Source organism: Electrophorus electricus, chromosome 6 (assembly GCF_041902795.1).
Source record: "Electrophorus electricus isolate QZ-2024a chromosome 6, ASM4190279v1, whole genome shotgun sequence".
Taxonomy (NCBI): domain Eukaryota; kingdom Metazoa; phylum Chordata; class Actinopteri; order Gymnotiformes; family Gymnotidae; genus Electrophorus; species Electrophorus electricus.
Window position 1 is genome coordinate 25,352,892 of NC_137502.1, and position 18,093 is coordinate 25,370,984.

General features: G+C 40.2%; 2 protein-coding genes across 2 annotated transcripts; both read right to left on the bottom strand.

The window, feature by feature from the left end:
* Window positions 1–663: 663 nt before the first annotated feature.
* On the bottom strand, window positions 664–4,379 carry LOC118241216 (extracellular calcium-sensing receptor-like). The gene is made up of 5 exons (XM_035525425.2): window positions 4,080–4,379; window positions 3,014–3,796; window positions 2,388–2,612; window positions 2,146–2,269; window positions 664–1,577 (listed from the first exon to the last, which is right to left on the bottom strand). Exons 1-5 carry the CDS (start codon window positions 4,377–4,379, stop codon window positions 664–666), a joined length of 2,346 nt encoding a protein of 781 aa, XP_035381318.1.
* A 6,618-nt stretch (window positions 4,380–10,997) lies between these two features.
* On the bottom strand, window positions 10,998–16,871 carry LOC118241215 (extracellular calcium-sensing receptor-like). Its single transcript, XM_035525424.2, has 7 exons — window positions 16,681–16,871; window positions 15,080–15,397; window positions 14,571–14,871; window positions 13,496–14,278; window positions 12,864–13,088; window positions 12,622–12,745; window positions 10,998–12,055 (listed from the first exon to the last, which is right to left on the bottom strand). Exons 1-7 carry the CDS (start codon window positions 16,869–16,871, stop codon window positions 11,142–11,144), a joined length of 2,856 nt encoding a protein of 951 aa, XP_035381317.2. The 3' UTR covers window positions 10,998–11,141.
* Between the last annotated feature and the right edge of the window lie 1,222 nt (window positions 16,872–18,093).

Below are 18,093 nucleotides of genomic sequence, written 5' to 3' on the forward strand. Positions count from 1 at the left end.
TGATACTGTCATGTTGACTTTCTTTAGTTCTGTTTAGTGCACTTTTATATTCAACTGTATTTTCATTCATTTCATTAAACTTTTCAGTTGAAGACTCACATTTGCTTCCTCCTTTGTTCCTGTGCACTGTACTCCCATGACAGTTTATGTTGTCTAAAGAAGTGACCAGTCATGTCAAATACATGGGCTACTTCTACGTCTTCTTCATAGACATGAACCATCGATTATCAGCAGGCAGAAACTATATTTTTAGTGCTTCTTTTTTACTGGACTAAACTCTAGATTCTAATGTTAATGATGTTCATGCAATTCTCATAAATTAATATATTTAAATTTAGGAACACAAAAACAAATAAAAAAGCCTATATTTGTACATGAAGCTTATTTAATACCGAAATAAACCCAAATTTATTTACACAATGTGATAAAATGAGGTCTGTAAAAATCATTCAATGAGCTCATATATATATATATATATATATTAGGACTGTATGAATTTTAGATTGGTTCAGTGGGGATTTCTACATTTTTGCCAGTGATGTAATTCATGTATTCAAAGTATATATAAACATAAAATATGTACATATAAATGTAATTATATCTCAGTACAGTTTGGATAAAGTGCTGGATCTTCATGTTACCTGTCCTATTCATATGAAGGTTTTAAAGAGGTTTAGATGGCGCTTTACTCATAAGGTGTTTCTTGGTATTCTGCTCTGGCCTAAACACAATTATGAAACATTTGGGAGCAAAAATACAAACAATTAAACCAAAGCTTGAAGCCAGAATGGCAAATATCTCCACAGCTACTGTGAATTTTCCAGGAGAGTTGACATAAGATGGAATAAAGGTGATCCAAACTGCACAGAATATGAGCATGCTGAATGTGATGAATTTGGCTTCATTAAATTTATCAGGCAGCTTCCGTGCTAGAAAGGCCAATATAAAACATAAAAGAGCCAGGAATCCTATGTAACCCAGTACAGCCCAGAAACCTATAGCGGAACCTAAGTCACATTCCAAGATTATCTGTTCTTTGTAGTGCTTTAGATTTTTGAAGGGAAATGGAGGTGATATTTTTAACCAAACCAGACATATAATAACCTGTATGAGAGTAAAGGAAAGAACACTGAGTCTCTGCTGTGGAGGCCCAAACCATTTCATGACATTACTGCCTGGAAGTGTAGCCCTGAAGGCCATTAACACAACTATTGTTTTCCCCAGAACACAGGAGATGCAGAGGACGAAGGTGATCCCAAACGCTGTGTGACGCAGCATACAGGACCACTCAGAGGGCCGACCAATGAAGGTAAGTGAACAGAGGAAACACAGAGTCAGAGAGAAGAGCAGCAGGAAGCTCAGCTCTGAGTTGTTGGCTCGGACAATGGGAGATGCCCTGTGTTTGTAGAAGACAACAGCTATACACACAGCCATGAAGGCTCCAGTGATTGAGAACCCTGTCAGAATGATGGCTAGAGTGTCATCCCAGGACAGGAACTCAACAGGCTTGGGGAGGCAGTTGTCTTGTTTGGTGTTTGGCCAGAACTCAGGAGGGCAGTGCACACAATCCAAAGAGTCTAAGAAGTTGAAAAAGACATAAATACATAAGGGACAGGACCTTATAATACATTTTACAGCACATAGTACAAAAGCAGAAGTGAATCAAATAACAAGAACATGTCTTTCTCTATCAAAACCATTGTATATTTATCTTTACAGTAGGTGACCCAAAGGGGAACTTGTTTTTCTTTTGAGATTTGGCTATTCTCAAAGTTTCCTTATGCTCAGGAAGGGTTTACTTACCACTTTCACTACTGCAGGCTTAGTGTGGTGGTAGACATGATATAGCTGCTTAAGCACTGTGGTCATTATTTTACAAGGATACTTTAATATAAATTTAATGGGAATGTCATAATGAATTCTTAGAGGAGGACATTATTCTGCACTGGAACAGTCTGAATCAAAGCTAATAGGACAAATTAGTTTTTACTGTAACCTTCTAATGCATTTTAAACAAAGGCATATGTCCAAGGATGTGTTCTGCCATACACTCAACACTGAAGCATGTCTTTATTGTGTAAAATAACAACCAAGATAAAAGATGGTGTTAAAATCTTCATTCTACATTATGCACTGACATTCTACCTGTCTTGTTACTGATCTCTCCCTCTGCACATGGTACACAGTCATAGCAGCAGACAGGCCTTCCCTTCTGCACAGCCTTCCTGGTGCCTGGAGGACAGCTCTCACTGCACACAGACACTGTCATCTGGAAATGACATTACAGAATAACACAAATACAAATTATTTGCTGAATTTAACCCCAGGCTTGAATGGCAAAGAACATAGATATAAATCAGAAAAGTTGTTAAGGTGTTATACTGTACCTCTGTCTGTCCTCCCACCCAGCGGATAGCACTGCTCATTCTGAACTCCTGTCCTCTCAGTTTGGATGCATCATAGTCACCCACTGTTACCATATTTAAAGTGCCATCTTTCTGAAACTGCCAGTTTATGAGCTCATAGACAGCCACAGGATCTCCATTGGAATCAAAGCTGACCTGATAACCATTCTTTGTGGTGAAGTTCACTCTCTTGAGCTCGTCACGTATCTGGAAAGGTGAAAGGTCATGGCATTCTGTGAATTCCTTATATAAACAACTTAATTCTCCTGTAGCCCTGCAGTCTTTAAATAAATGACTGATTCTGTAAAAAAAAAAAAAACTTTACACATGTAAAACATACAAATAACATATACAACAGGCTGTCAGTGTATGTAAGTTTTGTTCGAATGCTTGTGTAAATATGATAGCTTGCGTATGCATTATATTTATTCACTATGCTATATGTATTTTAAAAACAGGTACTGAATGTGTGTCCACGACAAATGAATAAGGTCTATCTCATCTCATCTTATATATCTGAGAGTTTCAAAAAAATGTAAGATGCTGATTTAAAAATATATATATATATATATTTATATAATTTGTTTTTAAATTGAATGAATTTATACCTCCCATGGTGAGAATTTAATGGACTTGTCGCAATGAGTTTCATTACAGATAACACTGTGGAGTGCATGTGCTATGGCATATGTAGCTTTATACGCCAAGTTAGAAATGCGCAGTTGAGACGTGTCTGTGTATGGGTTCTGTAGCGCGCGGATATCCTCACTGCCATCACATTCCCGCAGGAACTCTGAGGAGCCTGACTGCCCTTTTAGGCTACAGCTGAATGAGCTCTCCCAAAATTCCGTTAACAGGGACGATTTCGAGGCTTCTTTTGCAGAGAGATCTAGTAGAAACTCACGAAAACCTGGGATAACTGTGCGGGTGACCCCAAAACCTAATGCACCCGCGCATATGTTAAACCGCAAAAATTCTGGATTTATGATCCATGAGGTGCCCATCCAGAGAAGCGCAGTCGGTGGTTCCTGTGTCAGATCATCCAAAAGAAACTGTAGGTCGCTTGACTGAACAAACGCTACTATTACACGGGCTGTAGATTTGCGGATGATATTTGCCACTCGCTCCAGTTTACTGCGCGGTTGTGTCCTGGAATACACCTCGGAGTACTCCACACAGATCCCCTCCTCCTGAGCAGCCTTTAGGAACGCTGCCATTCCGTAATTTCCATATTCCGTGTCGCTGCGCACTGCTCCAATCCATGTCCAGCCGAAATACTTCGCCATTCTCGCCAGTGCAACCGCTTGGTGTGCGTCACTAGGTATGGTTCTAAAGAAGGTAGGAAACTCCCTCTTATCGCTCAGACAAGCGCACGTTGCGTAATGACTAACCTGTAATTCAGTCAGGATATGAAAGAAGACATAATTGTTATTTGAGTAGTTTGAGTTCATTCTTCTTTTAGCAACTCCCTTTTTATTTGCGACTATTTATGAGATATAATCTTTTATGTTAAACGTACTTCAGTAGGCTATTTACCTTACCTTACATAGTCTTATATGGAGGCCCACTCATTAGTTTTCATTAACTAAATATATCTAACAATGATAGCAAAAGATTAGAGATAGCTATAATTTTTTAACTATGCCATCATGAGGCGATGCCTACAGTATTTACCAGTGGAATTCCAAAAAGCCCGAGAGTTCTGGCCAAACTAATTGACGGGATGGTAATAGAATCTCCTACGACAGCAGGTACAGTGGGGGTTGCAGCCGTTGTACAGAAATTTGTGTAATTGAAAACCAGGTCGATGCCGTTCGCAAGCTGAAGTGCAAATTTCATCGCCTTCGGTACGGACTCGCACGAGTCATGTATCTCGTAGCCCAAAGTAATACCCGGCAGGAGATCCGTTCTGTTGTTGATCTCGTGGATGGCGAACTCCATCGCACGGGCGATGCGCAGCTCCCTGAAGTCCATGCTGTTTGAAGAGAGCAACACTCAAAAATTAACACACAACATAAAAACAAAGATATTTGTGCTGCTTACTCTGCATTGTAGGTGTCACTGGCACAATAACAAATGGGTGCAAATGGGAAAGCAGAATTTGAAAACAATAGTTTCTCTGTAATTCTAATAAAACACACTGCTGTTTGTACTGTGTACTCCAACATACAGACAGACAGACCTCCCAGAGCACTGTGGCTGTGGTGGTAGCCTGGTGTAGGTGTTCTGCTCTAATCTGTAGTAGTGAATAGAGAAAACCCCCCCAATGACAAAATCTCCATTCATAGAAAGCCCAGGTATCTGAGGCTCAGTCCACAGCCTGCAGCTGACTGGGTTTGCTTTACATCCTGCAGGGCTGAACACAATCATCCACAGCACTGATACAAATGACACCAGACTTGAAGTGATCTGCATGTTGGACTTTGTGCCTCCCAGTACTCTGAAGGTCTGGATGGCTGCTTTACACTGGTTTAAATAGCCACCTTGCTGTGATGACCTGTCAGTAAATGTGGGTGTGAATTGGGCACAGGAGGCGTGGTTATTTATTCAGTGTTAATCATAATGATGTCCATACCATTTAGTTTGTGGTATTTCTGGTGTGTATTTCAATGTCATTACAGCAAAACTGAACCAAGCTGAAGTAAATGTTGAGCTCTTGTACAATGAATAATATACTATACTCATTTATTTCATTTATATTATTTATGAGCTATGTTTTATTGTGATATATAGTATATGTTGACCTCTTGTACAATGAACGAAATACTAATTGATTTCATTCATGTTGTTTATAAACTGTGTTTTATTGTGATATATAGTATTAAGCATTTCTTAAAAATCATCAATTTGTTTACTTTCTTTCTTTTGTTATTGTTATATTAGTCTTTCATTCTCTGAGCTCATTTGTGTGACATGGTGCTGTAGTCAGGGAGCGAGGCAAGAGTGGAGAGGCAGGCAGAAATTTATTACAATGAACTAAAGAAAGAGCAGCCTGGCCCAGCAAGCGGCAAACAACAAAAGGCTATGAGTATGACAGCAACCCTAGAGGGTAACAGGGTATTCAGGGATGCTTGCAGCAGGATACGTGTTTGGAAGGGCATAGTACATTCTCCTATGGTGGTTAAGGTGACATGAGTCTTCATGGGACCTGCGGGAATAAATACTTAAAGGGAAATAAGAAACAGGTGAATAAAATGTAATAAGCAGTGGGTGATTGGGATAACTGGATTGATTCTGTTTTGACTGGTGTGTGCAGAGTGGTTGTCGGTGTCTGCAGGTGTATGTAGTTGACTGGGTACTGAGCGCAGCATGGTAATTTAATATACAATTTTCAATGCAATTTTCTAGGCAGTTCTGATGATTATTTAATTCTTTATTCTCATGTTTAAATATCACTAATATTCTAATAGTGCAGTGATCATTAGTAATTCGGGTTTATAAGTATTTGGACACTCCCCAGACACTATTGTTGGTTGCTGAAAGTCACCACTCTGCATTTTTGTCACTTTTGTGCCACCTATGGTTTTCAAACAGGTAAGAGTGGTGCACCTATACAGTTTAAATCGTGGTTTCTTTTTAGTGAAGAGCAGGGAGTTGATGCTGTCCTTCTCCATTTTCTTTCTGCCTGTGCTGTAGGTTGTGCTGTGATTCCTGTTTCTTGTGTGTAGTGTGTGGCTTGGCCTGAAAGTTTGTAGGCTGCCGCTGCATACATTAAAGGACATCGGCTTTCTTAAAAAGCAGAGTCTGTCTATTTGCTTTGTAGATTGCTTATTGTTATACATCCAGTTTAGCAAACCCAGGTAGCAATAGATGTTCATCATGTCCATCTCCTCTCCCAGTATAGATACAGGGTTTGTGTGGGTCTTGGGTCTTCTAACATTCAGCATCTTATCTTTAGTCTTAGCCACATTGAGCTGGAGGTTGTTCATCCCACCCCACTCAAAGCTGTTGATCACAGTCCTGTATTCCACTCACTCAGGTCTTGAATACCTTAAAGACCATCCAGAGTGCATCAGGTGGGGCATGTGGCTAGACCAGGTTTCGTTGATGCCCAGACAGTAGCTTCACTGCTTGGCCTGAGGTCCATCCATTATATCACTACTGTCATAAAACTGTGGAAAAAAATGTCTGGAGGCAGAAGACTGGGAATGCAGTGCCTACCAGAGAGAACCCATTCCCAATGATTGGCCTTACTCCATACTTAAGCGGCATGTCACAGTTATTTCTGGTCATTAATGGACTTCAACATTTAGATCTTCACACTGTACCCAGTAAAGGTTTATATAGTTGCTATAAGTTCCTAATAGTATGTCCTAAATGAAAGTGCTAATACAGTGTTTAGGGGGAAATTTGGGTTGGGGTTGGGCAACTTTCCAGTTTGGAGGGTGTTGTACAAAGGCTCCAATAAAAAGTTCTGGTGACCTCTAATGACCTAACATGGCTGTCAGTGCATTTATGCCTGTTATCAATCCAAATGTTTGTGATGAACGTGTTTATTGTAATCTCAGAGAGACCATATTATGTTGTTTTATTTGAATGTGGGAGGTTCAAACTGCTGTTTGAGTCACTGAAATATTGGTTTATGGGATGTGGGGATATTTTTACATCATATGGTTTTATTTTTGGAGTGGGTTTTAAATAGAAATGATTGAGACTGCAAATGATTAACTTGTAGGTCAAGGAAATTTCATGACAAAATAAAATCAGGACACATTGCATTTGTATATTGCACTGGTAAAATAGAAGATTGTTTTAGATTTGAAATTTTATAAAGCCACGAATAACATGGAGGTGTCTAAATTGGAATGATATAATGATGATGTTTTACGCTGTCGTGGAGGGAGAGAGGGAGAGTTGATATTTTACTCTATGGAACTGTGTCACGGGACGCTCCCCCCCCCATGAGTCATGTGGTAAAGCCTGCCACATGCAGGGGGGTTCACATGTGTATGTAGCCACACCCTCCGTGATGGCACGCACCTGCAGGGGGTTCAGTGTTTTGTCTATTCAAACCCCCGTCTGTGTGTGCCTCACTGTTTGTCATTGTTGATGTCGTTTATGTTAACGCTGCCTATGTTGTTATCACGGTTATTGTTTAAACTGTTTGTGTGTTCATGCTCATCGTTGTCACTATGTGCGAGTGCCGCTGTTGTTGTTTGTTTGATGTTATTAAATGTCTCATTATGTCAAGGTAGTCTGTGCGTCCTGTTCCACGCCCTGCCGCACTCAGGCCGTCACAAACTGATGTTGTCAGACTAGTTTTTAGAGTACTGTATGTGAAGTATTATTACATTTACACTGAATGGCCACTTTAATAGGGACACCCAGCTTTAAACGTTAAAAGGGAAATGCCTGTTCGTACGACTTGCTGACCTGACCATGTAAAACCGCCGGATGGCACTGAGAGATAGAGTGTCCAATACAGGAATACATAGCTTCCACCACACATTATTTAAAGAAAGAAAATCATACATTTACTACCAATTTCTACCTCCTGGTCTTAGAATGAAGCTTGTAAAACAAACCCTAGGGATGGGTGGAGAATTGGATAATCAATTTAATTACTTTCATTTTTTCTAGAAGTTACTAACTACTGACTTGAATATATTTTGTCTAATTAGTTTATATAAGATTTCAAGTAAACGCGGTTAAAAGTGGTTAAAAATTGTTTACAAGATGTATGAGGTAAACAACATACAAATGAGCAGGCTGAATAACGTGAATTAATAAGGAACAGACAGAAATAATATACCCTTATCACTTTATAGGACCAAACATCACAATTTGCAGATTATATTAAAATAGCCATATATTACTGGCTGATTACCAATTGACATCATACTAAGTTACATGGCAAGTTGGGAAAGAGAAACATATATATCTGTGATTATATCTCTGTGGGATGAGAAAAATTGGTTGTCCTGGTAAGCGTTTGAGTTGGATAGACTTTATGGTCACAATTCCTTGAAGTATAACCAGGCTGGTAAAACCCACATTTCAATCTGTGGGTTTTATGATGCCCAGCAAGAGGGGGAAGGTTTATAAAGCCATGCCAGTATGGACAACTATCAGCTGGTCCGTTTATGGCTTTGTTGCTCAGCATCATGGCACCGCACGGATCATGGTTCCTGTGCATGGACTGAAAGCCCCCCCTGACCAGGGATTATTTGTAATCCTCACTACAGAGTGCAGTTAGAGTCTGATTGCAGTGGGTTTTATAATCTTCTGTACTGGTTGCTTGTGTCACGGTACGGCCCCTCCCCCCTCAAGTCTGCGTGTGTGTGTGTCTGTGCGTGCGTGTCTGTGTGTTCGTATTGCCACACCCTCTTGTGTTGTGCACCTGATCCTTGTTGTGTGTAATTGTCATGAATGTATATAAGTCTCATTTCATATCGTCAAAGTTGTCGGTGTTTGATCCAAGTAGTGTTAATATGCATATGTTTAATGTGTAAATAAAACATATGTTTATGTTCGACGTGCCTCGTCCCCGCATCCTGCTTAACCCTCGTCCGTTACAGTTTGGATATCTGAAGGTGGTCTGCTGTTTTGTTAGGTAAGCATGGAGAGAATGATAGGAATTGTCCATGATTGTCAGCAGCTGTGTCAAGATTCACAGCCAATTTGAAGGAGTCCATGTCAGTCCCAATGACCTGTCCAGAATTTCTGATTAGTTTATCCAGTTGCCCCTGCCCCAGCACACTGCTGCATAAAGAAAGCCTCCAACAAAAAGGTCTTGTGACCTCTAATGACATACTATATAACATAGGGATAAAACTGACATTACTCTCATGGGGATAATAATGAAGTTATCAATCCAAATGTTTGTGACAACTGTGTTTATTATAGTTTATTTTATAAAGAAATGAATAACATGGAGGTGTCTGAATGGAATTATGTAATTGTAAAGGCCCGAGTGCTGCAGGGCAAGGAGCAGGACATACAGAATCACTCAACAGAGACAGATGTTTATTAACAAACACTGAAGACATCGGCACTCACATATAACACAAGCGATGATCATGAACACAGGCAATGAGATGGTGAACAGAGGCACAAAGATGAACAGGGGCACGGCTCCCAACATGTCTATCCCCAGGACAGCGAACCCCAGGCTGCCGCGCACATACACACATAAAACACAACGTGACAAAGCCTGGTGCCCACCCAACACAAGGTGGGCTAGGAGCCACCAACAAGGGAGGTCTCTCAGTTCATGAGGGAGAAAGGCAGAGTCTACTCTCCAGACATCCATCCACAGGTATCAGAGGACCCAGGGTGTGCCAAGAAAACATTGCTCACACCATTACTCCATATCCAAGAGCCTGAAGTGTTGACACCTGACAAGAAGGGCTTATCGATTTATGCTGCTTGCAACAAATTCTGACTTTCTTATCAGCACAGTGCAACAGAAATCTGGATTCCTTTGATCAAGCAATGTGTGTCCACTTCTCAGTGATCCAGTTTTTGTGCTCTTTTGCTCACTCAGGTCTTGTCTGTCTGTTTCCCTTAGACAGCAATGGAACCGAATCTGGTGGTCTGCTGTTATAGCCCAGTCACACCTTTCTCGGTATACTTTCAACATTTGTTAAACTCTTAGCCCTGCTAGTATAGCACTGATGACCATGCCTCATGTGAAGTCACTAAGATCACTTAATTTTCCAGTTGTAATGTGGATTCACACTGAAACTGATCCACATGGCTTGAAAGTAGAAAATTACAAGTCCATCAACATTTTGTATAAGTATATTCAATTGAGTAAATGTAGTCATTGCTACTGAATACTGCATTTGATACTGAGCGCCAAGCTCAGTTCTAAGCATAAATATTAGAAACATTAAAAAATTACCTGCAGATTCAAATTTTAATTGAAATGTATCTCAATTCATATGATGGTTTGATGGTGCCCCCCCACCAGTAGCCTCCATTAGACAATGATGACATTGAACATGGCTTTTGTTTTAGGTTTTCTGTTTCATACGTTATCTGTTTTGGTTTATTGTCACGGCCCGCTCACGTAGTGCATGTTCATTCACTGCGCTACCTCTGTATTATGTTAATTTTCTATACTTTTAAAGCCTTTTTTGTTTGCATGACTGTTCTCAGTCACTGATACTGTCATGTTGACTTTCTTTAGTTCTGTTTAGTGCACTTTTATATTCAACTGTATTTTCATTCATTTCATTAAACTTTTCAGTTGAAGACTCACATTTGCTTCCTCCTTTGTTCTTGTGCATTGTACTCCCATGACAGTTTATTATGTTGTCTTGTGATGTGACCAGTCATGTCAAATACATGGGCTACTTCTACGTCTCCTTCATAGACATGAACCATCGATTATCAGCAGGCAGAAACTATATTTTTAGTGTTTCTTTTTTACTGGACTCAACTCTAAATTCTAATGTTAATGATGTTCATGCAATTCTCATAAATTAATATATTTAAATTTAGGAACATAAAAACAAATTAAAAAGCCTATATTTGTACATAAAACTTATTTAATACCAAAATAAACCCAAATTTATTTACACAATGTCATAAAATTAGGTCTGTAAAAATGTTGATTCAGTGGGGATTTCTACATTTTTTGCCAGTGATGTAATTCATGTATATAAAGTATATATAAACATAAAAGATATGTACATATAAATGTAATTTTATCTCAGCATAGTTTGGATAAAGTGCTGGATCTTACCTGTCCTATTCATATGAAGTACCTGTCCTATTCATATGAAGGTTTTAAAGAGGTTTAGATGGCACTTTACTCATAAAGTGCTTCTTGGTATTCTGCTCTGGCCTAAACACAATTATGAAACATTTGGGAGCAAAAATACAAAGAATTAAACCAAAGCTTGAAGCCAGAATGGCAAATATCTCCACAGCTACTGTGAATTTTCCAGGAGAGCTGACATAAGCTGGAATAAAGGTGATCCAAACTGCACAAAATATGAGCATGCTGAATGTGATGAATTTGGCTTCATTAAAGTTATCAGGCAGCTTCCGTGCTAGAAAAGCCAATATAAAACATAGAAGAGCCAGGAATCCTATGTAACCTAGTACAGCCCAGAAACCTATAGCTGAACCTAAGTCACATTCCAAGATTATCTGATCTTTGTAGTGCTTTAGATTTTTGAAGGGAAATGGAGGTGATATTTTTAACCAAACCAGACATATAAGGACCTGTATTAGAGTAAAGGAAAGAACACTGAGTCTCTGTTGTGGAGGCCCAAACCATTTCATGACATTACTGCCTGGAAGTGTAGCCCTGAAGGCCATTAACACCACTATTGTTTTCCCCAGAACACAGGAGATGCAGAGGACGAAGGTGATCCCAAACGCTGTGTGGCGCAGCATACAGGACCACTCAGAGGGCCGACCAATGAAAGTAAGCGAACAGAGGAAACACAGAGTCAGAGAGAAGAGCAGCAGGAAGCTCAGCTCTGAGTTGTTGGCTCGGACGATGGGAGATGCCCTGTGTTTGTAGAAGACAACAGCTATACACACAGCCATGAAGGCTCCAGTGATTGAGAACCCTGTCAGAATGATGGCTAGAGTGTCATCCCAGGACAGGAACTCAACAGGCTTGGGGAGGCAGCTTTCTTGTTTGGAGTTTGGCCAGAACTCAGTAGGGCAGTGCACACAATCCAAAGAGTCTAAGAAGTTGGAAAAGTCATAAATACATAAAAAGTAGGTCCTTATAATGCATTTTACAGCACATAGCACAAAAGCACAAGTGAATCAAGAAACAAGAACATGTCTCTCCAGCAAAACCATTGTATATTTATCTTTACAGTAGGTGACCCAAAGAGGAACCTTTTTTCCTTTTGAGATTTGGCTGTTCTCAATGTTTTCTTATTCTCTGGAAGGGTTTACTTACCACTTTCACTACTGCAGGCTTAGTGTGGTGATAGACATGATATAGTTGCTTAAGCACTGTGGTCATTATTTTACAAGGATACTTTAATATAAATTTAATGGGAATGTCATAATGAATTCTTAGAGGAGGACATTATTCTGCACTGGAACAGTCTGAATCAAAGCTAATAGGACAAATTAGTTTTTACTGTAACCTTCTAATGCATTTTAAACAAAGGCATATGTCCAAGGATGTGTTCTGCCATACACTCAACACTGAAGCATGTCTTTATTGTGTAAAATAACAACCAAGATAAAAGATGGTGTTAAAATCTTCATTCTACATTATGCACTGACATTCTACCTGTCTTGTTACTGATCTCTCCTTCTGCACATGGTACACAGTCATAGCAGCAGACAGGCCTTCCTTTCTGTACAGCCTTCCTGGTGCCTGGAGGACAGCCCTCACTGCACACAGACACTGTCATCTGGAAATGACATTACAGAATAACACAAATACAAATCTTTTGCTGAATTTAGACCCAGGCTTGAATTCCACAGAACATAAATATGAATCAGAAAAGGTGTTAAGGTGTTAGACTTTACCTCTGTCTGTCCTCCCACCCAGCGGATAGCACTGCTCATTCTGAACTCCTGTCCTCTCAGTTTGGATGCATCATAGTCACCCACTGTTACCATATTTAAAGTGCCATCTTTCTGAAACTGCCAATTTATGAGTTCATAGACAGCCACAGGATCTCCATTGGAATCAAAGCTGACCTGATAACCATTCTTTGTGGTGAAGTTCACTCTCTTGAGCTCGTCACGTATCTGGAGTGGTGAGAGGTCATAGCACTCTGTGAATTCCTTATATAAACAACTTAGATTCACATGTAGCCCTGCAGTGTTTAAATAAATGACTAATGATTCTGTAAAAAAAATCTGTACATAAGTAAAACATACAACTAACATAAAACTAAAATATACAACAGGCTGCCAATGTATGTCAATATTGTTTGAGTGCATGTGTAAAGATGGTAGTTTGTGTATGCACCATAAGTATGCGCTATTTTATTTGTATTTTAAAAACAGATACTGAATGTGTGTCCACGACAAATTAATAAGGTCTATCTCATCTCATCTTATATGTCTGAGAGTTTCAATAAAAATGTAAGATGCTGATTTAAAAATATCAATATTTATGAATTAATCTGGTATTAAATTGAGTGAATTTATACCTGCCATGGTGAGAATTTAATGGACTTGTCGCAATGAGTATCATTACAGATAACACTGTGGAGTGCATGCGCTATGGCATATGTAGCTTTATACGCCAAGTTAGAAATGCGCAGCTGAGACGTGTCTGTGTATGGGTTCTGTAGCGCGCGGATATCCTCACTGCCATCACATTCCCGCAGGAACTCTGAGGAGCCTGACTGCCCTTTTAGGCTACAGCTGAATGAGCTCTCCCAAAATTCTGTTAATAGGGGCGATTTCAAGGCTTGTGTTGGAGAGAGGTCTAGAAGAAATTCAGGAAAACCTGGGATAACGGACCTGCTGACCCCAAAACCTAATGCACCCGCGCATATGTTAAACCGCAAAAATTCTGGATTTATGATCCATGAGGTGCCTATCCACAGAAGCGGAGGTGGTGGTTCCTGTGTCAGATCATCCAAAAGAAATTGTAGGTCACTTGACTGAACAAACGCTACTATTACACGGGCTGTAGATCTGCGGATGACATTTGCCACTCGCTCCAGTTTCCTGCGTGGTTGTGTCCTGGAGTACACCTCAGAGTACTCCACACAGATCCCCTCCTCCTGAGCAACCTTTAGGAACGCTGCCATTCCGTAATTTCCATATTCCGTATCGCTGCGCACTGCTCCAATCCATGTCCAGCCAAAATACTTCACCATTCTCGCCAGTGCAACCGCTTGGTGTGCGTCACTAGGTATGGTTCTAAAGAAGGTAGGAAACTCCCTCTTATCGCTCAGACAAGCGCACGTTGCGTAATGACTCACCTGTAATTCAGTCAGGATATGAAAGGAGACAGAACTGTTATTTGAGTAATTTGAGTTGATTCTGCTTTAAGTAACTCCCTTTTATGAGCGACTATTTATGGGATATGGGGAGTTTGTTAGGTTACCCATGTATTTCAGTAGGCTATTTACCTTATCTTACATAGGCTTATATGGAGGCCTATTCATTAATTATTTTTCTGCAGCTAAATACATCTAACAACGATGGCAAAATATTAGAGATAGCTAGAATGTTTTAACTATGACATTATGTTGCAATGCCTACAGTATTTACCAGTGGAATTCCAAAAAGCCCAAAAATTCTGGCCAAACTAATTGACGGGATGGTAACAGAATCTCCTACGACAGCAGGTACAGTGGGGGCTGCAGCCGTTGTACAGAAATTCATATAATTGAAAACCAGGTCGAAGCCGTTCGCAAACTGAAGTGCAAATTCCATCGCCTTCGGTACGGATTCGCACGAGTCATGTATCTGGTAGCCCAAAGTAATACCCGGCAGGAGATCCGTTCTGTTGTTGATCTCATGGATGGCGAACTCCATAGCACGGGCGATGCGCAGCTCCCTGAAGTCCATGCTGTTTGAAGAGAGCAACACACAAAAATTAACACACAACATAAAAAACAAAGATATCTGTGCTGCTTACTCTGCATTGTAGGTGTCACTGGCACAATAACAAATGGGTGCAAATGGGAAAGCAGAATTTGAAAACAATAGTTTCTCTCTAATTCTAATAAAATGCACTGCTGTTTGTACTGTGTACTCCAACATACAGACAGACAGACCTCCCAGAGCACTGTGGCTGTGGTGGTAGCCTGGTGTAGGTGTTCTGCTCTAATCTGATGTAGTAGTGAATAGAGAAAACACCCCCAATCACAAAATCTCCATTCATAGAAAGCCCAGGTATCTGAGGCTCAGTCCACAGCCTGCAGCTGACTGGGTTTGCTTTACATCCTGCAGGGCTGAACACAATCATCCACAGCACTGATACAAATGACACCAGACTTGAAGTGATCTGCATGTTGGACTTTGTGCCTCCCAGTACTCTGAAGGTCTGGATGGCTGCTTTACACTGGTTTAAATAGCCACCTTGCTGTGATGACCTGTCAGTAAATGTGGGTGTGAATTGGGCACAGGAGGCGTGGTTATTTATTCAGTGTTAATCATAATGATGTCCATACCATTTAGTTTGTGGTATTTCTGGTGTGTATTTCAATGTCATTACAGCAAAACTGAACCAAGCTGAAGTAAATGTTGAGCTCTTGTACAATGAATAATATACTATACTCATTTATTTCATTTATATTATTTATGAGCTATGTTTTATTGTGATATATAGTATATGTTGACCTCTTGTACAATGAACGAAATACTAATTGATTTCATTCATGTTGTTTATAAACTGTGTTTTATTGTGATATATAGTATTAAGCATTTTTAAAAACTCATCAATTTGTTTACTTTCTTTCTTTTGTTATTGTTATATTAGTCTTTCATTCTCTGAGCTCATTTGTGTGACATGGTGCTGTAGTCAGGGAGCGAGGCAAGAGTGGAGAGGCAGGCAGAAATTTATTACAATGAACTAAAGAAAGAGCAGCCTGGCCCAGCAAGTGGCAAACAACAAAAGGCTATGAGTATGACAGCAACCCTAGAGGGTAACAGGGTATTCAGGGATGCTTGCAGCAGGATACGTGTTTGGAAGGGCATAGAACATTCTCCTATGGTGGTTAAGGTGACATGAGTCTTCATGGGACCTGCGGGAATAAATACTTAAAGGGAAATAAGAAACAGGTGAATAAAATGTAATAAGCAGTGGGTGATTGGGATAACTGGATTGATTCTGTTTTGACTGGTGTGTGCAGAGTGGTTGTCGGTGTCTGCAGGTGTATGTAGTTGACTGGGTACTGAGCGCAGCATGGTAATTTAATATACAATTTTCAATGCAATTTTCTAGGCAGTTCTGATGATTATTTAATTCTTTATTCTCATGTTTAAATATCACTAATATTCTAATAGTGCAGTGATCATTAGTAATTCGGGTTTATAAGTATTTGGACACTCCCCAGACACTATTGTTGGTTGCTGAAAGTCACCACTCTGCATTTTTGTCACTTTTGTGCCACCTATGGTTTTCAAACAGGTAAGAGTGGTGCACCTATACAGTTTAAATCGTGGTTTCTTTTTAGTGAAGAGCAGGGAGTTGATGCTGTCCTTCTCCATTTTCTTTCTGCCTGTGCTGTAGGTTGTGCTGTGATTCCTGTTTCTTGTGTGTAGTGTGTGGCTTGGCCTGAAAGTTTGTAGGCTGCCGCTGCATACATTAAAGGACATCGGCTTTCTTAAAAAGCAGAGTCTGTCTATTTGCTTTGTAGATTGCTTATTGTTATACATCCAGTTTAGCAAACCCAGGTAGCAATAGATGTTCATCATGTCCATCTCCTCTCCCAGTATAGATACAGGGTTTGTGTGGGTCTTGGGTCTTCTAACATTCAGCATCTTATCTTTAGTCTTAGCCACATTGAGCTGGAGGTTGTTCATCCCACCCCACTCAAAGCTGTTGATCACAGTCCTGTATTCCATTCACTCAGGTCTTGAATACCTCAAAGATCATCCCGAGTGCTGCAGGTGGGGCATGTGGCTAGACCAGGTTTCGTTGATGCCCAGACAGTAGCTTCACTGCTTGGCTTGAGGTTCATCCATTATATCATACTGTCATAAAACTGTACACTAGTAGGAATGCAGTGCCCACCAGAGAGAACCCATTCCCAATGATTGGCCTTACTCCATACTTAAGCGGCATGTCAAAGTTATTTCTGGTCATTAATGGACTTCAACATTTAGATCTTCACACTATACCCAGTAAGGTTTTATATAGCTACTGTGTTAAAGTTCTTAATAGTATGTCCTAAATGAAAGTGTTAATACAGTGTGTAGGGGGAAATTTGGGTTGGGGTTGGGCAGCTAACCAGTTTGGAGGGTGTTGTACAATAAAAAGTTCTGGTGACCTCTAATTAGATGAAGGCACTGGCATGCTCTGAACAGCCTGTACTACCTCTTCCCAAAGATGGTTTATAAAGGCTGAGGACTGTGAAGGCCAGGGAAGCAAGGAAGTCCTTCTGCCATACAGTAAACAGCTACCATGAAGGGAAGAACTTGGTTGGCCACAATATGTAGGTATGCTCTACTGTCCAAACATCCATCCACAGGTATAAGAGGACCCAGGGTGTGCCAAGAAAACTTTCCCCCACCATTACTCCATATCCAAGAGCCTGAAGTTTTGACACCTGACAAGAAGGGGTCATCGATTTATACTGCTTGCAACAAATTCTGACTTTTTTATCAGCACAGTGCAACAGAAATCTGGATTCATCTGATCAAGCAATGTGTGTCCACTTCTCAGTGATCCAGTTTTTGTGCTCTTTTGCCCACTCAGGTCTTGTCTTTCTGTTTCCCTTAGATAGCAATGGAACCGGATCTGGTGGTCTGATGTTATATCCCCTCCATTCCAAGGAAAATTCAAGTTGTGAATTCGGTCACGTTACTTGAAGTGTCACTGTTGTATTTGGTTGCAATTTGCTTGACTGTGCACTGCCTGTTTGTCTGAATGATTTTTGTCATCCTCTGAGTGCTTATGTTGATGAGTTATATTCATCCTGAGGATCCCTTTTTGCTGAATGTTTTCCATCAATCACACAATTCTCTGTATAGTTTTAGCATTTGGTATACTCTTAACCCTGCTAGTATAGCACTGATGACCATGCCTCATGTGAAGTCACTAAGATTACTTAATTTTCCAGTTGTA